General features: G+C 38.8%; 1 protein-coding gene across 5 annotated transcripts in view; it reads right to left on the bottom strand.

The window, feature by feature from the left end:
- Window positions 1-24596, bottom strand: part of TRAPPC9 (trafficking protein particle complex subunit 9) — a 529308-nt gene that overhangs the window by 492632 nt on the left and 12080 nt on the right. For 3 of the 5 annotated variants that reach the window (XM_059815895.1, XM_059815893.1, XM_059815896.1), the window contains 6 exons: window positions 22142-22270; window positions 17589-17615; window positions 16036-16157; window positions 13616-13741; window positions 6115-6331; window positions 3423-3566 (listed from right to left, as the gene is read on the bottom strand). In XM_059815895.1, coding sequence (XP_059671878.1) covers window positions 3423-3566; window positions 6115-6331; window positions 13616-13741; window positions 16036-16157; window positions 17589-17615; window positions 22142-22270 — 765 coding nt within the window. The remainder of the gene's footprint in view (window positions 1-3422; window positions 3567-6114; window positions 6332-13615; window positions 13742-16035; window positions 16158-17588; window positions 17616-22141; window positions 22271-24596) is intronic. The other 2 variants (XM_059815897.1, XM_059815894.1) reach the window with 2 other exon arrangements.

The raw sequence follows: 24596 nt of genomic DNA, 5'->3' as shown, positions 1-24596 counted from the left end.
AACGAGAGAGTATTCCTCTTCTGTGTCTAGAGGCAGCTAATCCTGAAACAAAAAGGGTTAGAAGATCAAGTTCCAGTGCCAAATGCTTAGCTGCTAACTTTCTTTCAGCTTAGAGTTTTCACTTCTATTTGTTCTACTTTTAAAGATGATCTGCAAACTACCTGAATTTTAAATACAAGTGTAGGATATAACATATATTATCAATTACAAGCTTTAAAAATATGAAGTTTATTTAAGAAAAAACACATTCAGGTAAAAACTTAGTTTTAAAAAGAGTGAGTTTTCCTCCACCTAGTAACTGCTAACATGGCAAATTTCTATGCAGCACAGAGAAATAATAGTGTCTTAGCATTCTTGAACTCCAATGCTACTGCATTACTTCAATTTCCTAATTAAACTTTAATTGGTTAAGAAAACCTGGAAGTTTCAGTGATGTGATTACCACAGAAGAGTACTAATTACAACATTTTTTAAAAGTTCATAATGTAAGGGAAACAGTTCACCGACTTAAAATAGTAAGTAGCACAATCCTATGCATTCAAATCATCTTGGTTTTGTCCTTTACTACAATACAAGGTTGAAGGGGTTTTGTTGGTTTATTTTTTCCTAATATTCTGATATTTTAAAAAAGAACTATAAATTTAAAGTAATTTTCTATGCTAAATGGACCCTTGCACAACATCACATGGTATCAATATCAGAAGATTTCAAAAAAAAATTACAAGCCAGAAATACATTTCTGGCACTGTCATCCACACTCTAGCTAGTTTGGAACACCACTAACCGTGTCTGAGCAACACGGTATCAATAAAAGACTTCAAGCAAGACAACAGCAAGTTCTATTTCAGATGTCTTCAGGAGAGGAAAAGAAGATTCAGCTACTTTTCACACACATTGGAGAACGTTTAGTTTGATTTTTCAAAGACACTAAACATCACAGTTATCACAGAATCATTAAGGTTGGAAAAGACCTGTAAGATCATCAAGTCCAACCATCAACCCAACACCACCATGCCCATTAAACCATGTCCTGCAATGGCACGTCCACATGTTTCTTGAACACCTCCAGTGAGGGGGACTCCACCACCTCCCTGGGCAGCCTGTTCCAATGCTTCACTACTCTCTCAGGAAAGAAATTTTTCCTAATATCCAGCCTGAACCTCCCCTGGTGCAACTTGAGGCCATTTCCTCTCGTTCTATCGCTAGTCACTTGGGAGAAGAGACCAACACCCACCTCTCTGCAACCTCCTTTCAGGTAATTGTAGAGAGCGACGAGGTCTCCCCTCAGCCTCCTCTTCTCCACACTGAACAACCCCAGTTCCCTCAGCCGCTCCTCAGACTTGTGCTCCAGACCCCTCAACAGCTTCGTCACCCTTCTCTGGACACGCTCCAGCACCTCAATGTCCTTCTTGTAGTGAGGGGCCCAAAACTGAACACAGCATTTGAGGTGCGGCCTCACCAGTGCCGAGTACAGGGGTTGATCACTTCCCTGGTCCTGCTGGCCACGCTATTTCTGATACAGGCCAGGATGCCGTTGGCCTTCTTGGCCACCTGGGCACACTGCTGGCTCATATTCAGCTGGCTGTCAATCAACACCCCCAGGTCCTTTTCTGCGGGGGAGCTTTCCAGCCACTCGTCCCCAAGCCTGTAGCGTTGCCTGGGGTTATTGTGGCCAAAGTGTAGAACCCGGCACTCAGCCTTATTGAACCTCATCCAATTGGCCTCGGTCCATTGATCCAGCCTGTCCAGATCCCTCTGCAGAGCCTTCCTACCCTCAAGCAGATCAACACTCCCTCCCAACTTGGTGTCATCTGCAAACTTGCTGAGGGTACACTCTATCCCCTCAGCCAGGTCATCAATAAATATATTAAACAAGACCAGCCCCAAAACTGAGCCCTGGTTGACTCCGCTTGTGACCGGCCGCCAACTGGATTTCACCCCATTCACCACAACCCTCTGGGCTCGGCCATCCAGCCAGTTTTTAACCCAGCGAAGAGTGCACCTGTCTAAACCACAAGTCGCCAGCTTCTCCAGGAGAATACTGTGGGAGTGGAGAATACTGTGGAGAATACTGTGGACATGCACAGTAGAAGAGCTTAAAACCTTGTCTTCAGCCAAACTTTCCATACATAAATCAACCAAACTTCATTAAAAGTCCTGGAAAATCCAAGGACTTTTTGACAGCAAATCATACCTACATACAGAAGGATAATTTATTCCAGTTTATCAGTTCCTCTCAGTTCCTCTCCTTCCTCCACTACTGATTTGAGCCACAAAACAGAGCAAATTCACTAGCAGGCAAAGACCTAAAGCTTGCCAGCAAAGTTCTTTGCTGCAGGAGTCACCAAGGAGAGACATTTGGCCATAACTAAAGGAGAAAAGAAAAAAAAACTACACCATTTAACTCTCATCCTTTTTATCGTAAACAGGGGAATAACTGAAAAAAAATGCACTTTTTACTTAGCTTACTGTGAATCAAACACATTTTTTAAAACCTTTCATCACTAGTTCAACCTCATTAACCTGGGTGATAAACAAACCTGTTTGGAATATTTTTCCTAAGAAACATAATACAAACATAGTAGTTGTCACTTTTTGCTTTTCCAAGTGATTTTGTAAATGCTGCATGGCCCTCCCCCACAAAAGTGTCCTCATACACATTATTACCATTTCTGAAAATCATCCAGACACATCCATTGTCATCCACTGTCAAATTTAATAAATCCCACTGAAATTTATTGCTGAATTAAAAAAAAAAATTGGAAAGAAACCACAGAAGCTTACAGAAGCTTCAGCCTGCTGTCCTAGTTAAACACTGTGTAATTCAATTCCATCACGTTCAGCTTCTACAAGTTCTTGTCTCTGTATTTGAGACTATGGATTGTGCCTACTCCCTTAGATGAATTCTGTATCCACACTATGAATGTTTCATCAGAAAACATGTTTCATCAGAAAACTCATGGTAGATTCAGTCTGAACTACCATACACTCTTCTTTTCTGAATTTACTTTTCAAACTCAACTCCTCTCAATCTCTTCATTAACAGCACTTATGAAAGCTGCTAGTATTTTTAAATACTACTACTTTTTTTTAATCCGCATGCAAATTAAGCCCTCTGATCAATATTCTTAGTATTTACAGAGAAACTAGAGCATTATGCTTGAGGCAGTCAATCTACAGACAGAAAACATTAAAGGAAGTTTTATTTTAGATACTACACATCAAGGTCAGAACACTAATATTTAAAACTAATAACACTGTATACATGATTGATTACCATCAACAAGCTACCTCATGCATACACAGAATTCCCTACCTTCTGTGCTCTCCATTACTTCTCAAATCAAGTATATTTCAAAATAAAGTCACATTATTTGACTGTAGAACAAAGTGCAAATATCTCTTTCTTTTCAAAATCATACCTTGATCAGAAAGAAAATCCAGCATGGTCTGGAGAAGGAAAGACAGATGCCTGACGCACAGAGCAGGATTGCCCATTCTTCTGGAAGCGTATACTAATTCATGAAGCAAACGCATCTGTACTGCAGCCCATCCTCTATGGGTTCCTATAAAGTAAGCAGTCATTTAATACTTTAAAGCTAGAAGTCATCACAAACCAATTGGTTTTGGTTTACTTTATACACTAAGCAGTAATTTAATGACTCTTACAAAAATCACCCAATGAAGCCAATAATTACAAAATCCAAGTCTTGTACTCAAAACAAACTCTTTCAGTTTGCTTGATTATTCAAATGTGAAAGAAATTTTTGTTTATATATATGCTTGTCTATCGACTAATAAATTTATCGTTAGAATTCAGAAAATGAAGTTAACACTACCCTTAAAGTAAAAACAAAACAACACACAAAACCTTTGAAGTTTGATATTTTTTAAATTCTTCACATGAGATTTCATACAGAAACTTCACTTTCATCCAAATCAAGTACTTCGTAACTCTCTTTAAAGATCAAGCAAAAGATATTTTCTCTAAATGCTTTCCTGGCCATTAAAAGTCAGTAAAAAAGCAATAAAACTACAGGACATGAGGCACATTTCCTGATTTTCAGTCTTTAAAAACTTACGTCTCAGACTATAAATTATTTCATATTCGCCAAGTATCTATGGTAACAATAAATAGATCATCATAATGTAACTTTTCTTTCAAAAACGTAATATGCAGTACTCTTCATGAAACTTAACCTGCTTTTAGTAGTAAGCAAAAGCAATAATTTTTAAATAACAGATATTCCAAGATGTGCAATACTTCATAAACTTCTAAACAGCCTTCCTTCTAATATTACCCTTCAGCATTTGGCAAACTTCTAGAAATATTTACTGCAACCAAACCTTGAGAGTTTGTATTTTGCACACAAGAGTCTCATTATTTTTCATGTGTGAAATGTCGCTCTTATCAAGTAGTTCTTACAGTTCACAGTGATCTTCCCATATGTCTCTGAAACAGCTGGTTTAGGGGTAAAATGTGACAAAGCACTTCAGTGCAACGTAAAGGTAAAGTAAAAATGAAAGATAAACACCAATCATGTCACTTTTTTTTTATTTAATCGTCACTTCTTGCAGAACTTCTACAACCTCTTCTCCCAACACAGTCCTATCTCAGTTTTCTCCTTTTCCATCATAGGCCACAGCACATTTTTTCCAGCACATTTCCTCCTAGACTCTTTGTAACTTTCTGTCTAGTCCACTTGGCATTTTCTGCCTCCTCCAACGTATCATTTCTTCCAGTGACTGCTAAAATCACACCAGTTTAAAAAAAAATAACCATCCACAAGTACAGTGGGTTGTCTATATGCCTGTTTCATCAATGGATCTAAGAGAGCTCGGAAAATGTCACCTGGCTAGCAGATGAGTTTTTCCATATTCTCCCTTGACTGAATTGACTAGATAGCCCCATTATTTCAATGGCTAAGTGACCTAGCATACACAAAAAACTAAACTTAGAACTGAACTTACAAGACAACATCAAACTGGAACCCCAGCAATAGCCAATGTCCTCTCACAAAAGGGAGAATATTCTGGCTGCTATTCATCCATATATAAACCAGTTCAGAGTTTTTGTACTGGTGAAGTCCACCTCCTTACCACCAATACATGCTCAGCGCATTGCTTGCTGCTCCTCTCTTGCAGCTACAACATTTAGTGAATGGTCCCCAAAATGCTACTGTACCAAAGAATGCAAGTTTTTGGGCACCATGGAAAAGGTTTACTCAAAAGGTGTTCCCAAGCAGCATATTAGCTGCCTCTTCCTTTAGAGGAAAATTGCAACACTGGATATTAAAATCAAGACAACTTTTAAAATTATTACTTTATGCACAGCTTTAGATAACGTTGATAAAATTGTTGAAACGTAGCCTACCTAAAGAAGGGCAGCCAGCAGCACACAACTTGCAGAAAGTCAACACAGTATTTAACAGCTACAAGAATCAGCATGTGTTCTTATGGGCTATTTTTCCTTTGTTTTTTAATAGATGCAATAAAATAGTAATTCAAATGATACATAGCATCTAAAAAACTGTTGAAATGTCTTAACTAAATGCTAGTCTTACAGATAACATCACTCTGATCTAATTTGTGGGACAATGTGACATATTTGACCCTACAGATACAAATACAATTACATTATATGTACGTATGTGTATCTATATACAAAAATATGCAAAAGAATCTGTCATTCTTTCATTATAAGATCAAACAGCAACAAACACCAAAAGAAATACAATTTCTGATACACAAGTAGATTGAAAACATACTCAATAATAAAATAGGACCTTTTTTGTACTGAGAAGTGTATAATTAAAAACAAAGACATTTCTGAAAAAGAGTAGAAATGAAGCTCTCATAAATAAAACATAATTATTTGCTGCAAACAGAGGAATACAGCAACACATTCAGCAGTGGCTTGCAGAAATTTGAAATTATTGAAAGCCACACTAGAAAAAGTGAAGGTACAGTGTTAAAGAACTTCTTTATTTGCCGCAAACAGCTTCAGACACGTAAATTATTTTGGTTTAATTTAAAATCTCTCAAGGAAATTAGTTATAGAAACCCAGCTGAATGACCTACTATGCTAATCCATACTTTCCCAGAGACACTTACCTTTGCTGAAATCTTTAGGATCCAATGATAAGCTATAGCCCGGGAGAGTTTCTAAAAGCAGTTTGTAGCAGGCCCTCCACCCAGGTTCCGGGATGCTAGGTGCAGCACACTGCATTGCTGCTATACGCTTGAAAAAAGCAGACTTTCGGTGAAAACCAATACGTTCGTACAGCTCAGAAAGAATGCTGTAACGCTGGATTTTTTCTTCTTCTGAAAGCTGAAATTTAAAGGGAAAAGAAAAAAGGATCGGTTTTAATCAAAATTTTAAAGCGTATATCCAAGTTTAAAAAAAAAAGGAGGAAAAAAAATGTAGTAGACAACACTACAGAAGGCCAGTGATTTTGTATCTAGCCAGTCATGACAGCTTCTACTGCCAGGAAAACTTGAGCTTGCTTCAAGTTCAACAACTAACAAAAGCAGCAGAGAGAGTTCTTCAGCAACTTTGTCAGTAGGACTAACAAGTAAATAGTCAAAACAGTCAGTAACAGCTAAAAAGCTCCACATTTTATGGAAGATATTATGCACATGAATATCACGTTAAATAAGAACGCAAAAATATACCACTTCCAAGATCTATTGATTTACCAAGTTAAACATTTTCATCCCTTTAAGATTAAATCTAATTATTAATCTTGAAATCTAAGGCTATGAAAGCAAAGAAACTACTGTCTCAATTTTATATGTCTCTGGTCTTGTAAACTACAAAATTTTCATTCCATGACACTATACATATGCAGGCTGCCAACTAGCGAGGAAGAATTTAGTGAAAGGTTAAGCCCCATTAGGCTTAAAGTTGAAACAAACTTGATGAGTAACTGCCAACATGTGCTTCTTTCACTTATCAATCTATATTGGCACGAGTCCCAAGTAACCATTCTTTCCCCTCTGCTTTGAATGACATTCTTGCTTTGAAATCAGACAGCCAAGAATTAACTGCTGCAGAAACTCGGGAAGCTACCAACTACTTCAAGTCTACATCCCAGTAACAAGCAATATATTGAGTTCTGAAGGTGGACCAAGGCTGACACCTAGTGCACAATATCTGGCATGCACAACCAAAAGCAATATAAAATATTTTAAGTTACTCTAAAGCTGCTAACACGTTTTGCAAAGGCGTTTAAAAATGATGAACTTCATGTAAAAATAGCACCGAAAGACAGAAACAGCATTTCTGCAACTCATTCTTCAAAACTGCAAGCGTCAATCGGTGGATTCTGGGCGTTTAACTGCAGCTACTTAAAGCCTTGGAAAGTCAAAAGAAGATGCTAGCCACACTGGCTTACTTTTACAGAAATAATTAGGTCTTACAAATGAAGCTTCAAAACATCTTTTAGTCACTTAAATCCCAATATAATTACAAAAAAACAAGTCTGCTTTCAAGAGTCACTTCTAATTTTGGACATAGGGATACGAGAGACCTCAAAGTCTAGAGTTTTCAGAAGGCAGCATGACCTTACCTGATAGTTCAAGTCTTAATACTTCAGGATATGAAGAGACACAGATAGATTAGCAAATCATTTAGAAAGTTTCAGACAATTTTTGAAGCTGAAGTTGCTATTTCCCTCAGAATTGACAACACAGGATGATGCCCAATGCAAAAATACCACCCATCCATATAAAAGACCAATCCCTGTAACAAGAGTTGTAAGGCGATTGCACCACGCTGAAAACTTTCATGAATCAATGCAGCTGGAAAGAACACAGGGCACAGAAACAAAATACAGAACAATTTTAAACCAGTTTATCAGAAGCCCCAAAAGCTTATAATTCAGAAAGAACATGAGGTGTCAGATTAAGGTTACCTACTCTAGCAGAAAAAAAACCTGCTCCACCTTTTCTTTTCTCTTTTTTCTATTTATTCTTTTTTCCATTTATGTCTTTTTCAAAAAGTTAGCACAATAAAAAAATATGGCAGCAGAGTTGAAAAAGACATGAGCACATGATCACATACTAAAGTTAGAAAAACTTTAAAAAAATCTATCAAAAGCTATTCCTCAAATAGATAGTACTGTCAATGTTCACACAACTATGGAAACTAAATTTTTAAGATGAGAAAAGACAGGGTCATGCTGTTTAGGTAGAGATGAGTGCTCACTAATAATTGGAACAACTATCAGAGAGGCAACAGATTCTCAGAAAGTTTCATTTTTTTCATATCTGAGTAAGTTTTTAACACTGCTACCTAACTTCTTGCTTAATGATTGTCCACAAAGTTACTCAAATAGTTTTTGCAGTTGCAGGAAACTGTTTTTTCATCACCACAAAGATAGCAAAATTGCATTTTCCCTCAGCACAATAGTTACCACCCAGGGATTTAAAAGAAGGAAAAAAAAAAAAAAAAAAAAAGAAAAAACCCCACAGAGATACTCAAAGTAATTAATTCTGGGAAGACTGCAGCAGGCATTCTGCAGGCCATCAGTGCAGCACTCACAAACATCTTTCCTGACCTTACAAATTTACAAAAGCTTAAGGCCTATAAAGTGGCTGCAAAACAGACAACACCTGAAGCACAGCATCTTTTCCATCTGGTTAATTTTCATTTAACTGTTATAACAAACCAAGTTAGCAATTGCACCTGTAAAGGCTGTAGTTCACTATCCAAGCAACTGAGCCAGTTTTTTCACAGGCTTGTTTTAAGACAGGCTTTCAAGAGGGTAGCTTTTTATTTGTTTTTAATTATTCCTTACTATATTAAAATTCTATAATCTCACTTTCTTTGTAATTGGATGTTACGATTTATTCCTCATAACTGGATGCAAAGATAAGTCTTATTAACCCTGCAGCTCTCCTGTAACCAGAAAACACCAATGGTATTAGACTGGGTAGGAGATTGAATATATGGAGAGAAACTAGTGTTCCTGTTTATCAGAGGCATACACTTTATCCTACGGGGTGTTTTTTCTGCTGTCGAATATTGGTTGTGCTGATGTTCTATCTACCTGCAAGAGAAACACACTGTCCTACAATTTGTTTCCCTAACCTATCACAGGATGACTCCTCCTCTGAGTTGGTCTGAATTACACATTTAACTATTATCTGCTTCCATGCTATATACAGTAAAACTTGAAGAGCTGTAAATGTATTTCCCAGGCATACCCCTCTATGGAAAATACACTCCCCAACACTGGAAAGATTATCTTACTCATATTTCTCATAATAATGCTTTCTAGAAACACTTCCACTCAAGAAAATGACAAAATAGTAGACACGTGCAGTTACGAGCTAGATGAATGTCATGCTTGATTGAAATCAATAAAGGTAAAGAATGGTTCACAGCTCAGCAGTGGACCTCAATGCCCAAATAATCAATATTGTCAAGGTGTTGGTCTGTTGTTTTTTTTTAAAGCAGCCATGTACTGAACTTCTGCAGTGGCATAACGATAATAGCAGATATAGGTGACATTAGGAAATGAACAAACGATCATTAGGTATACAAGGTACAGCAGAAGATCCAGTGGAAAAGACCCAACACAAACTATTAACACGATTTTAAAAAAAAAATTAAAAAAAAAAAATCAGTGAATAACAGTGTCACTTGAGAAGAAAAACTACCATGTTCCTTAGTATCCAGCTTAACATATCTTTTTCTAGAACACATCTACTGAGTACCATCATCATCTAGTTTGATGTCTCATGTCGTGCAAACAATAGAGATACACTCGGTGATACAGAATCATCAGAACAGGCAAGGTTGGAAGGGACCTCGAAAGATCCTCTGGTGCAACCTTTTGTGGGAAAGGGGGTCTAGATGAGAGTATCTTGAAGACCTCCAGCAATGTGGACTCCACCATGTCCCTGGGCAGGTTGTTCCAGTGAGTGGTTGTTCTCACTGTAAAAAAAAAATGTTTTTCTTATATTGCGATGAAGCCTCTCCCAGTGCAACTTGTACCCATTGCCCTTGTCTTCTCCATGTGGCTCCTTGTGAGGAAAGAGCCTCTGTCATCTTTGTAGCCACCCTTTAAGTACCAGATTACTGTGAGGAGATCCCCCCCCACAAGCCTTCTCTTCTCCAGGCAGAGAAGAGACTTAACTCCTTTAGTCTTTCCTCTTGGGGCAGTCTCTCCAGCCCCTTGATCATCTTTGTGGCCCTCCTTTGGATCCTCTCCAGTCTGTCCGTGTCTTCCTTGAACTGTGGGAGCAGAACTGGACACAGTACTCCGGGTGCAAACTGTCAAGGGCTGAGTAGAGTGGGATGATCACATTTCTGTCTCTTCTAGCAATGCCCCTGCAGATGCAGCCCAGCATCCCATTTGCCTTCCCTGCTGCAGTGGTGCACTGCTGACTCCTGTTCAGCTGGTTGTCTGTCCACCAGGACCCCCAGGTCCCTTTCAGCACGCCTGCTCCCCAGCCACACAGAGATCCCTGCCTGTACTGGGCATTTTGGTTAAGTCATGGCAGGGGCAGGCCTTTGCACTCGTCTTTGTTAAACCTCATACAGTTCTCACTAGCCCACTCTTCCAGCCTGTGCAGATCTCTCTGTAAAATTGCTCTCCCTTCTTATGTCTCCACCTCACCACCTAGTTTGGTGTCATCATCAATGCCATCATCCAGATCATTTTTGAAGATGTTAAACAGCGTGGGGCCCAGTATCAATCCCTGGGGGACTGTGACGGGTGCACTCAACCCCTTAACCAAACTAGCAGTAGTTTGGTACAGGATCCAAAGGAGGCAAAGGCCTGAGCTGCAGCCAGGCCAAGAACTCCTCTAGTTTCAATCTTTTCTCTGAAAACCCACAAAGGAGCAGAGTGACATAGTGAGCATCGATGCATATGAGCTTAGAACACCGATCATGCAATTAATGCATGAATAGCGAGTGGCTTTTCCAAGACTCAGCTATCAAGGAAGAAAGAAAGTTGTGGGTACAAGGAGTCTCATGCCATGTGATTTGCCTACGAGCCAACCACTTCTTTCCATAAATATGACAGCCTAAGTGAGCCTTCTCTGAGCTCTCCTTGCTAGGCAGCGTGGCTGCATGGCAGTGATCTCCCCTGGAGCCGGGACGCCTCTAAACGTTGCTCCTCAAGGCAGAGAGACCTGTTACCGACAGCAGATCTTTGGGTAAGTCCAGTTTGAGCTCTCCCTGAATGGCAGCTGGACTGCATGCCAGGTGACTCTTCCCTTGAGCAGGGACGCCTCTCAAGGTTTGAGATCCCTTACCTGAGACTAAGAGATCCTTCCTTGCCCAAGGCAGAGAGATCCCCTACTCACCACAGATCCTCAGTAAGTGACTGACAGCATGCTCAATTAATATTAATGAAATATTACTAATCTATGTAGCTAACTCAATATCAATTACTATAAACTTTGTATGGATAATTCCATTAGACATAAACCATTGTCCGAGTCAGAGACTAAGATTGGACCTACCTGCACCTAGGCTCCATAAGGAGTCTAGAAAGCAAGGGGGTCCACTCTGAACCTTGTGACTCAACAGGAGAGTCTTCCTTACCCTTTTGTGTCTCCAGTCTCTCTGTCAGAATTCTGACTCTGTTCTAATTCAATTTTCCTTTATATGTTTCTTCCATGCAGTAACTAATAAGGTGAACCTTGCCATCAAACTTATTGAACCTTGGCAAACCCCCGTTAAACTTTGTTGAATTCCATCAGATTCATTGACCTCAACAAAACTTATTGCTGCTCCTCTCTTTTGAGTGAGGTGCGTTCCACTTCTTTGCGACAGGCTGCCAGCCTGAGTAAAAACCTTTTATCACCACCCTCTGAGTGCGGTTAGCCAATTTCCTACCCATCTTGCCAGTTTGTTAAGGAGAAGGCTGTGGGAAGCAGTGTTGAACACTGTGCTGAAGGTTGCTAGATGATATCTGGATTAGCTCCCTAAATTCTGACTGAGCTACAACAAAAATACATAAATACCTGATTTTTATTTCAAGGTTTTCCAGACAGTGGGAGATCTGGCATTTATGGAATATATTTTATATAGCATGACAATGCACACTGAGGCATGCTTTACATGCACAAAGACTTATTTGCAGGGTCAATAGCTGATAGCATAAGTCAACTTCAAAGTTCCTTTAGGGGAATAACAAAGTAGAGAGAAAGAGATCAGCCAGCTAGGAGGAAAAGCAGTGGGGCCTCTAGAACACCCTTCCCTGGTTCTTTCCAACACAGCAGGTGACAAAAATGATGATGCCTTCTCACCACGCTTTTCCACTAGATGCGTTTCATCAGAACCCTCTCAAACTCTTAGTTGTTTCTGTTTGGGACGCTATTAAACCTAGCTGGGGCAAGCTTTGATCAGGGCACGTGCTGCATGCTGACTGGCTGCTAAGCTTTGTGCTTGTGTGTTATTAGGTAATACTTACCAGCTATTTAAATGACGTATATACTTTGCATTCACTAAGTCTTATTTTTTCCTCTAATATAAAGTGAAAGTTGCAACACCAGTGGTGTCACGGAGGAGATCAGGTGATTCGCACAATGACAGTAATTGCTTCCATAAGAAAAACAACATGACAACAATATTGGAGTTTGTGGGCCATGAGAATAACAGCGCAAGAACAACAAGGGAAAAATACTGCCACAGCAGCTTACATAAAAGGCTACAGAGTTGCCAGTGAAATACAGACTACAGAATTAAAGAGAAGGTCCTTAGCACTGCAAGGATTACAGCAGTTAAGGTACTCCGCAACAAAATTGATTATTTTTATGATAGCTTATCAATTAATTAATATCTTGTTTATGTTGGGTTAGAAAATTGACTCCACAGAAAGGATTCTCTGCAAATGAAAGAAAGTATTCTGCCTCCCTCATACATTTGTTGTCCCCATCTGGGCTTAATAAGCTCTATGGTGTGGACTTAAACCACTAATCTTACCAAAATGTAAAAAGCAAAAAAAGAAAAGCAGTAAGAAACCTAACAGCTTTCTGTGAATTCTTTCAACCATAGCAGCCTCTCTGTAACCAGTGACACCAAGCTTGAGACACTGATAAAGTGTTAGTCTTGTTCTGTGGTGGTACTGAGCATTTTTCTCCCAGTTCCAAATACTGATTTTCTCCTCTGAATTCCTTTCTAATTTGGCCTAACCAAGACTTCGCAATACACAACAAAAATTCAATTGATTAACAACACTAGTCAGACTCTTAAGCTCACTTTGCAACAGGCCATTCATGATTTGCTCACAGTTTCATTGAACGAGATACAATCAAGAAAAAAAAAAAAATCCGTTGCAGATCTGTCCCAAGCAGCTATTTTCCCCTTAGTACTACATCACAATAGAACAACAATGGGATTTTTTTTTCCTCACAAGGGAGAATAACCAATAGAGTCTTTAATCTCAAACTAAGTCCTCATGTTTTTAGATGAACTCTGAATACCTTTTCAACCAGACTCACAGATGTGAAAATCCTCAGAAGTCAAGTCCTAGTGAGAAGGAAGGTAGTGATATAGAAAACAAACTGGAGTCTCCTGAATCTAAGTAACTTTCACACTTGAGTATAATCTCTCAAATGAGAAGAGAAAAATAACTGCACTTTCTGCACTGACCTGACGAAGGTTGATATAAACTGCATTCTGAAGAAACTCAGAGGCTTCCATGCTCCTTTTCTGTATTGCAAGGACTCTCACTGCCTTCACGCAGGCTTCCAGTTCAATCACACCAGCATTCTTGTACTTGAAGCGAGAGAAAATTAAAATAATATAAAGTATTGCACCTGTTAGATAAGTATTTCTGCTCAACACATAAATCAGCTGTCACATCTTGCAAACCCAGCAATTCTTTAATGCTCGTGACTACACCGTTAAATTATCAACATATGCCCAAGTGAAAATTAAGGTGTCATCTAAAATGTTATTATGCAAAACAACGGTTTTCAGCCTCTTCACTCACTTTTCTTATTTTGAGACACAGTGCAGCTTCAGTCTGAGAGCTCAGACGAGGAGAAAAGTTGGAATATTAGTATCATTTTGGATAACCTCATATATGGTGGGTGTGGGTGGTGTGTCTGCAACAAAGAAATAAATTCTACCCGCACAAGGTAATAGGTATGTAAGCAAAAAGGTCAGTTTTACAGTAATTCATCACCACCTAAAACCGTTCTATCATAATAAACGCAGAATTAATTTTGCCTTTTCTACTTATTACAAAATACACTATATAGCACAGGAAGCTGTAGCGACAGAATTGATGCAGTTTTACTGCATCAATTTTCTCTTTAGTTAAAACCGTATCACTGATGACAAGTGACTTACAAACCATTCTGAGTTTTCTAGTATCTATTTACAAAACATTTTCTGTACATGACTTTCAGTTATTTAACTTGCTTAAGAAAGGCAGGAGACAATGTAGCTGTGCGTTGAGCTGTTTGAGCTCAGACAACAAAACCAAGCAACTTTCTAGACAAGTAATCTGATCTAGTTATTTCCTCAGACAATACTGATAATGGATATTTGAGTCGGCCTATCTCCTGCTGAAGTTAAACTCTGTTCAGGTATTTATTATGTTTGAAATCTAACGGGGGAAATAAAGCCCAGAATGAAATGCAAGAGTTACTCCACCAAAGCAGTTACATATTCCTCTCTTGAGCATTTATATCAGCAAAACCAAATCATTGGAGATTGAATCCATTTTAGAAGATGCTACAAAAGTTTAAGCTCAATGATAACATAAAATATGTACAAAGTGCTGCTTCCTCAGCATTAGAGCTAGGAATTACCCTATCTGTAGGTCTTAAACAGACAAAAGCTAACTATGCTTGTCTTGAACAGTTATAGATCAGTTCTAAGACAAAGCTCTTTGTTATTTGCCAGTGAAGCTGCAGTGAAGCATAGTTATTACTTGCTGAGAGCATAATGTACACTATTATAACCAAAATATAAATATCCTGCCCTAAGTCCAACAAAATCCAATAATTTTATACTTCTAAAGAAATCGTACTCTTTCTAGATAAGCAACTTACCCTTAAGGTAACATAAAAAGCTGAATGCATACTTGAGAATTATCGTTATATTGATGGATTCAAATTTATCTGAAACTATCCCCAAAACTATCACCTTTCATTGCTCCTGATCATAAATTAACTCATGCACACAATTTAGCTTGTTTCATTTGGAGAGCCTCCCTTCAACACAGACATGGAAATGCCACATCATATTTACATAGCATAGTCTAAAGATACTTTCAGTATCAAAAAAAAAAGATACCTAAAATTAAAAAAGTGATGAAAGCATAAATAACTACACTGCAATACAATTAAACTTATCTTTAATGTTGATGTGGATACCACATGAGCCACTGTTGCCACAGTATGAAATCATTTTTTTTCCTCTTCATATTATGAATGCAAACATTAAGCTACCTTACTATCTTATGCTCTGAACATTTGCACAAAAAAATGCTCCAGTAGAGCTGAAAACTGTTTAATTTTTCTAAATCCTCTTTTAAGAATATTTGCCCTTCACATTTCCTCCTACCTCTCCGCACGCTCTAAATACTAGCCTCCCTGAACAATCCTGTAAAATCATATGCATCATCACCAACCTCTTCATAAACTCCTGAATTCCCCAGAGATCATTCCAGCAGGCACATTAACTAAGCATTCGGCTTACACAAGGCATAAAAGCATCACTGGAGTTGATGATGTATGCATTAAGGGCCATAAACAGATGTAATGCTTAACAAACCTTCAAATATGTAACACTTCTGCTTACAGCGCTTTAAAAATATAAGACAATTAATCCAAACCCTCCAGGTACTAGCAGGCACAGTAAATAGTTGACTCAGCACATTGCTGGTTTAGGTGTTGTCTTCGACCAAAGTTCTGAGATTCTCAGATTCTAAACCAAGCACTTAGTTCAGTTTTACAACTTTATTGCACATGCTTTAGAAGAGCCTCTGAAACCAAAAGCGCAGCAGTTCATTATTTACAAGAATTTCAGTCAAGTTTCTTAAAAATAAGTAGGATTACCTTGCCATAGTAAGAAATGGCTTCTTTGTATTTATCTATGATGTCTTCAGGACTAAGGCAATTCTTGGCCCGTCCTATCTCAGCACTGGTATCTGCATTTATACCATTTGAAGTCAGCGCACCTAGAACAGAACAGGGTAAGAAATGAGCAGAAGGACTTTTAACAAATACTAAATATCTAAGAGAAAAACTAGGATATGCTGTAGGTTTGACAAAGCATACACAAAGAATACTTGTCCTACCTAGAAAGAAAACATGCCCTACCTAGAACACACTAGTTCTGCTTTACTATGCTATTTGAGAGAGTACAAACGAAAAACCAATTGAATCATGAACCAGCAAACAGGAAATGATCTTTAACTTAACAAAAACTAAAACACATTCATAATCTTTTACACTTATCTGAATATTTAGACTATGAATAAAAAATTAGACTGCTAAAATTAGATTATGGCCACATCTGAATATGCAATTTTAATCTTTGAATTATTCCTTGTTCTACTTAAAAATTGTATTTCTAAAGCACACCTAAGGAAAAAGAAAGTGCAATTTTTTTTATAAACTAATTATTAGAACAGTGACCTTCTCCTCCAATCATTTAAAACAAATACTTCTCTTCCCTATGTCTAATCACAGACAACCAAGTGTTAGATTTTAACAGAGGCCACCAAATCTGAGCCTTCCACATTAAAAAGAAATTACCTGAGGCTCAGACAAAACAGCAAGAAATTGCTTTTCTTATGTAAGAAAGAGGGTGAGAGACAGAAAGAGTCTTCACATACATAAGGAATAAAAATCTGAAATAGAAGCCAAGGAAATCTGGGGTATTACAAAGAACATGAAATTTAATTTTATTGCAGTTAACATAATAAAATTGGAAACATACATCAAAGGTTTGGCAAGGCTCTATACCTTTTTAAGTGTTACTTAATCTGTAGGATTACATGCCTAAATTTATATGGTAATTTATTTCCCCAAGAGGTTTCTCTACTAAGATGGCAAAGAAATCTTTGAGTTTCAGAGCTGGACCTAACTCTCGACAGACAGTTAAAAACTACTGTGAAAGATACTTTCTACTCCCTCTATATATTCAGAAATATGTTAGTTTACATGCTTAAATGCTAAAGCAACTTTTTTATATGTTTGTCAACCTTGAAGAACCATACCAAGCACATCTGTAGATTAACACCTTAGGGTTTTCATGGAAGTTAAGTGCAAAATCTTTGTTAGTGATGACTGAAAGAATACCATGACACTACAAGACTACATGTGATCATTCAGGTTTGTCGGTTAAAAAAAAAAATTAAAAATCCTCATTACTTATGAGAAGAAACAATCTTGACTAGAATTTACAGGGACATAATCATGGAACCACATCATTTATTTTGTGCCAGTTACCCTTCAGTCTCTTTGCTTCCTCAGGATTTATAGCCAAAAACTGAAGCATCAGAAATCAGTACTAGTTTTGGCAAGTGGCAGTATCTATACAAATGCAAAACAAATGCAAGTAATAAAAAGAAAAGACTTTGGAAACATGCATGAAAATAATGTACCTGGATCAATGAGAACTTCTTGTGCCCCTGAAAGGAGGAACAAAAATGATTTTTTTTCAGCCTCAAATATAGCCAACAAGATAAGCTCTTACAATGTTTTATAACTAACATCAGGCTTGAACAAAATTATAAGATTTATTAGGATCATCATTGCTTTTTTGAAGGACTACCAATTATAATTCAAGTAGTCACCATATGTAAAAATCCCATAAACTTGCAATGAATTCTAAGACACATCAAGAAGAACTGAAGAATTTTCAGTGTATAATTTAAAGCCATATCCTTTTTCTCCTTCTTCTTTATTCTTGTTTTAGTTGGCAAGTTTCCATCACAATCCACTTACTATATTTCAATATCAGGTCCTACAGTGCTTATATCTCCTTGTGGGAGCTCATTTAATCTACGCAATACTCTAGAATAACATTTTCAAGTAATTGTGCCCCTTTCAATTGCCATTAATTTCACTCCATCAATTTTTCTGAATAACTGAGTCATGCCAACCAACAAGCCAGACTATTCACAGAAAATAGTTGCCAAGAGTATTGCAAAGTTGGATTATCAGATCTACAACACCGTGTTGCCCTAAACTTTGATTAAACACGGCAATACAATTGTTAAGATCAAGGGTTAAGCAGTCAAAAAACAATTGCTTTACGAGCAAGAAAGGACCTTCCTTCAGTTGTTTTGCTCAGACTCCAGACTAATGAAGTAGAGATTTAGAGCAAGATCAGAAAGATACTCCAACACTTCACTCAGATGTCCTAATTCTGCTTGGGGAAAGAGGAAGGTCAGGCAACAAAATTAAGAGCTTAGCACTTCAGAGACACCCAAAACAATTAGTAAGCTAAACACAAAACGATCTAAACTCAGCTTATTCAACATACAAATCACGTGGCCAACAGACCATGGCCAGGTTCCTGGCCAACAGGAACTAAGAACTCAAAATCTGCTTTTACACTGAAGGCTGCAAAAATTAATCCAGCCATTCAAGGGGACACAGTCTAAAGCTCTCCCCCCTACAAACAAAAGGGTTTAGGAACAGGAGAAGTCACACTTCTTTGAAACATCAAAGCTCCCACTTCACAACCAGCAAGACACTGCAGTCCAGAGGCTCATGGCAGCGACCAAGGAAGAAACCTGACTTTGGAGCAGGCAAGACTCCATGTCTCCCTCCCCCAGGCAAGTACTTTAAACACTATATTATCAACTAATTCTCTTCTGAATGAACTATTCCTATTAAAAGAGTTTCAAAAGAAGCTGAAGGGTGCACCAACAAAAAAACAGATAATATTCTGATGGTTACAGCTAGGTATGAAATATATTTCAATTCTGCTTAGTAGTAAAAAAACCACACCCAAAAAACCCTTTAACACTGCCCTCTTAAGCTTGTGCTCTATATTATACAGAGACTCGATATAAACGCCTCTCCCTCCAGAGATGTGTTTAAATAAAGCAAACACCACAACATGTTTTCAGCAGCCAGGTCCTGTGCGACAGCCTAAAAATGCGAAATGGTGGAAGTCACAGGAGATTCAAGAGAAAGATGTTTCTCTTGATCAGGTCTGGGCACAAAGGCAATACCAAGAAACCCCATCCTGTCACGGCTGAGGTACAGGCACAAGAAGAGGTGCAATTCCAGGCACATCAGGAAGCAATAAAGGTAACTCTCACATCTATATGCCTCAAAAGTAGGCATGAATTGCATGCCAGTTCCAAGTATGGCATTTCTTGATTTGTGCAAAATTTGGAAAGCCCTTTTGTTTCTGGCCGTACCCTACAGAAAGATTCAGTGGAATTTTTTCCCCAGATTAAATACTGTCCTCACAAAATTAATTATAACAAAGTAGATTATAAGCAAAAGCTCAGTTTGAAAAGACTTTAAATGAAAGGCACTGCAGAGTCAAAAAAAGGTATTGAAAAGATACTTTCAGAAAACCTTGTAGGAAAAAGCCATCACAACAATAGCTGTTTGGCTAGACAGAATTCAGCAGTTCAGATCTCAAAACATTAAAAGATGATAACTAGAATGAGGGTACAATATCTAATGGACCAGGAAGTAACATTTTCATCTGGAAGGGATGACAAAAAACCTGTAATCAGTTTTTCTTCACACAAAAGTCCTTTGAAAAATCTTGTCATACGGAACTAAAACATTTTTAAAATACGACCACACTAACAAGTTTGCAAACACGACTTTGAATTAAAAGACAACTTACATAGAGATACAGCAAAAATATACCCAAAATATACTTTATTCAATTGTTCTGATAGCTGTGACTTATTTCTTACCTTCTTTAGTAACAAGGAGTACCCATTACAAACAAACAGATTGCAACATCTACTGTTAAATATTCATTGAAAAGTGGACAAAGGTCAATAACTGTGTGAAATTCTACTGTATCAGACAACATAAAATGCACTCATAGCTCATGGGACCAAATGCACAGATCTTAATGACTCAGTATTACATGAAAAAATCAGTATTCTCTCCTGAAATAAGGTAATTTCACTATCACAATTATCTGGTGTCAGCACACACGGTTTGCAATAAAGATAATACAAAGCAAGTGTTTACTAGATTGTGACTTATAGATGAATAAAGATGGGTGGGTGGGTTTTTTTAGATGAAGGAATTAATTTTGGTCACATTGCACACAAGAGTACTTAATACCAGCACTTAAACCCAGCTTCTGTTTGTTTCAGTACTGTGTAAGAACCTGAGTATATAGATAGAAACAGCTGGGCTGGGTTAGACCAAAGGCTTGTCTAGCTAATAACATAGATACTTTTTTATTTCATAACCCTAGCCAGCCTCTCCTGGAAGCTATAGAAACTTTCAGGAGCCTTAACACCATGTGGCAAATGTTCAGTTATGTGATTAAAGGCTCATCTCTACAGACACAGAGGAGCACAGAAGAACAGTGACAGTCAGCTGAACCCCAATAACCCCATCACAGCCAACAGAGATGTTCGGGGGTGAGACCCCTCAAGACCAGTTAACGTGAGCAGCTCTCCAGACCGCCTTACAGACAGACTGGGGGGGTTAATGCCTACAGGGATATCAGACTCATTATAGGATGCAGGGAAAGAACATCTCAGGATTGGTCAAGATTTCTTATGGGATGTGTAGGGGACAAACCAAAGACAGGGAAAAGGACGGATCAAGGCAGTTTAGGGAACAAGCATGGAGAAATAGAGGGACAAGGGGAATGCATGTGTGTGTAAGTCTAAGTACGAACAACTGGAATGGGGCTCTGGGTCTCGGAGGATTGTAGGTCCAGGTGCCAGTAACTGGTGCAATCCAGCAGACAGCTACTGGACAGACTGAGCAATTAAAACCAGCTACTGGATGGATCCATACTACTAACAGGCTTTCATCCTGATCAGTCGGAGAAGGGAGCAGGATCAGGCCGTTAGTGCTGTCTGTGTTTGCATGAGTTCTGTGTTTTCTGTCTGCGTTGGTCTGCATGGCTGTGTGTATATATACTGTGTGTGTGCACGCAGGTTGGGAATGCATGCTCAGCCTCACGACTGGCTGGACCTGAGGACGCCAAGTTGCGTCAGCCTCGCCTCTGTCATGCTACCAGATCCAGTAACTCCTAACAAGGAGTTCCACATCACAGCTGTAAATTGGATAAATAATTCCTTTCATTTGCTTTTCCACCTGCTAGCTGTATTTAATGTTCTTCTATCGGAAGAAGCACTGAACATCTCATCCCTATCCATCCTCTTCCACAAGGTTCACCATATTACAGAGCTCTCTTATATTTCTCCTTAGCCATCTCTTTTGCAGAACTTCAGAGTTCTTGGCTATTCAGTTATTCTTTGTACAGAAACCATACCAAGATCATCTTTGTTGCCTACCTGCAACCTCCTTCCAGTAGGAAAATGGGAGAAAGGGAACACGAACACCCTTTTGAGCTGGGAAACTGAAATGGCATGCAATATTCCAGATGCAGGTTAACCGTAGACTTAATGATATTTTCTATTTTTTTCTCTCTGTTACTCTCCTAATAATTCCTAAAATAATTTAAGCAGGCCATTTCTCAAAGAACATCTATCATACCAATGTTAATACAATCATCGTATTAGTTATGTATACTAAATCTTTAAAATTAGATTTGTTTATTGGTATTTAGTTAACCAAATCTATTTATTAAATGTTGACTTTAGAATAGCAAAACACCTCTGAATAAATGTACCTAACTTATTCTTCTCAGTGTGTGCAGCTCTGCCACATCATATGCACTTTATGAAAACTGTCTGCACCTCCTCCAACAAAATTCAAACAAAACACAGACACTATTAACAATCAGATGAAGAGATCAAAAGCTTTGCACTCTATGCAAAGCACACATGTCGACATTAATACCAAAGCAGTAGAAAAGTCATTCACATAAAAATATTAAAAAGAAATACAGTTCTCCCCTCCTACCCACCCCTCCTCCAGTTTATCCTGTCATTGGTATAATTTTACAGAGTTAGGAATTAGGGAGGAATTTTTCAGATGTTCAGTGGTGGCAAAGAGAATAAAAACCAAATCCCGTCCTTACCTGGTCTGTGCCTGTTGCCTGCCTCAGCAGAAAGAGAACCTCCTTGGGCCCTGCGAGATCCAACTTTACCTCCAGTACCACCGGGATAATGATAGATGACTGATGCCGAGCATAACCCCTCAAGAGCAGCTGGAGAGTAAAGAAAAAAGCCAACAGATTAGTAGAGATACTTGCAAGAAGTGAAGTATCACGTAGTAAAGTCTATTTACACAAACACAAAGTATGCCTCAAGCTGAAGACCTAGTGACAAAGGTCATGGAAAAACCTGAGATACTCCACATCCTTTTTACCTCTGGTTTCTCTGGTAAGGTTTACCCTCCGACCTCCCAGGTCCCCAAAACTACTAGCAGAGTCTGTAGGTGTATGCACTAGCCACAGTAGAGGAAGACAGACATACAAAGCACTCAATCCAATTGGACATAAATCCACAAAATCAGGTAAGATGCATCCACAGATGCCAAGAGAGCTGGCCAACGTGAGGCCACTGTCTTATCACCTCCAACAGGTCACACCAATTGGAGGAGGTTTCTAATGACTGGACAAAGCAAAACATCACAAAAAGGAAGTACCAAGGGTCTACAGGCAGGTCAACCTCAGCTCCCTAGCAAGGCTATAAAGAAATCCTTCTGGAAGCCATTTCCAAGTACGTGAAGGACAAGAAGGTGACTGGAAACATCAAACATTGATTTACCAAGGATAAATCAGACCTTGGCAACCTCACTGCCTCCTATGACGAGATGATTAGCTCAGTGGACAAAGGAACAGCAGCGGGTGTTGTATATTTTGACTTTCACGAGACCTTTGGACATGGTCTCCCACAGCATGCTTATAGCCAAACTGGTAAGATTTGAATAGCTGGCCTATAAAGTAGGAGGAAAACGGGCTGGACAGCCCGGCTCAAAGGACTGTGATCAGCAGGACAAAGTCCAAATGGTTGCCACTTACTAGTGGTGACCCTCAGGGATGAATGCCAGGGAACAGCCTAGATGATTGCATAGAGCACTCCCAGAAAATTCCTGGGTGACTCCAAATTGGGGGGAACAGTAGGGCAGGCCTTCAATGCAGAGAGAACTTGACAGGCTAGAGATATGGGCTAACAGGAGCCTCATGCAGTTCAAGAAAGGCTCATGCATCTCAGATAGGATAACCCTACGCAGCAGTGCGGCCTGGGAGCTGACTGGCTGGAAAGCAGCTTTGCAGAAAAGGATCTGGGGGTTGTAGTGGACAACAAGTTAACAGCAGTTAGTAGTAGGCCCTTGCAACAATAGTGGTTAACTGCATACTGGGCTGTAACAGCCACAGTGTAGCCAGCAAGTCAAGGGAAGCTATTATTCCCCTCTATTCTGTATCTGAGAGACCACATCTGGAGCACTGTGTCCAGCTTTGGGCGCCCCACTACTAGACAAACATTAACATCCTGAAGCGAGTCCAGTGGAGGGCCATCAAAATGGTCAGGGGGCTGGAGGCCGTGACATGTGAGGAGCAGAGAGAACTGGGTTTGTTAAGCCTTGAGAACAAGAGGCTAAGGGGAGATCTCACTGCTGTCTTTAAACACCCAGTGGGAAGGCACAGAAGAGATGGAGTCAGATGCTTCTCAGTGGTGCAGTGACTGGATGAGGGTCAACACAAGTTGACACAGGAAATTCTGCTTTAATGTAGGAACAATTTATATTTTGTTGTTGGGGTTTTTTTTGAACTATGAGCAACAAAACTTTAGAACAGGTTGCTCAGAGATTGTAGAACTTCCATACTTAAATACACCTAAAACTCAAGTAGACAGGTCCCTGAGCAACCTGATTTAACTGGATGTGATACGAGCAGAAGATCAGACTTGGGGACTTCCAAAGGTCACTTCCAATCCAAATTATTCTCAATCTGTAAGTATAATTTGGTAGTCCAACAGATGAGCCTTAAAATATTTTCATGCCCTGCAGAAGTAGAGAAGTTCTCCTTTCCCGCTTGAAGAATTCTGAGCCATTTAACCTTTTGAAAGAGTAGAAGGAAAGAAGTGGAAAGTCAGAAGATGTTATGGTTTTCATAATATGTAACATACAGAGCCATTAGGAAGCTAAATGGATTTCCAAATAGAATGAGAAAGCTAAAAGCAGAACTGGAGACAGCAATTTTCCTAAAAAGGTATGAAACTGAGAAGCAGAAATTGTGCTCAAACATGACTTGTATATCCAATAAATAGAAAAAAGCAGGATGGAAAAAAGGAAAAGAGGAAGGAAAAGTCAGTGAAAAAGTGAAGCCTAGGAACTAATGTGAAAGGAAGGAAGTTATGCTCGTGGAAGTGAACACGTGTGGCTTTGGTAGATGTAAAGGTAAAAATCTTTTGCTAATAGTCCATAGTAGATATCTGCAAGAAAGATTTCTAAAACAGCTGTACAATCCACTAAAAAAAATAAACACCTTACAGTGAAGTAGTAAAAAGTCACATGCAATATTTTTTTTT

This window comes from Gavia stellata, chromosome 3 (assembly GCF_030936135.1).
Source record: "Gavia stellata isolate bGavSte3 chromosome 3, bGavSte3.hap2, whole genome shotgun sequence".
NCBI classification, from domain to species: Eukaryota; Metazoa; Chordata; class Aves; order Gaviiformes; family Gaviidae; genus Gavia; species Gavia stellata.
This window is presented reverse-complemented; position numbering and strand designations above follow the sequence as displayed.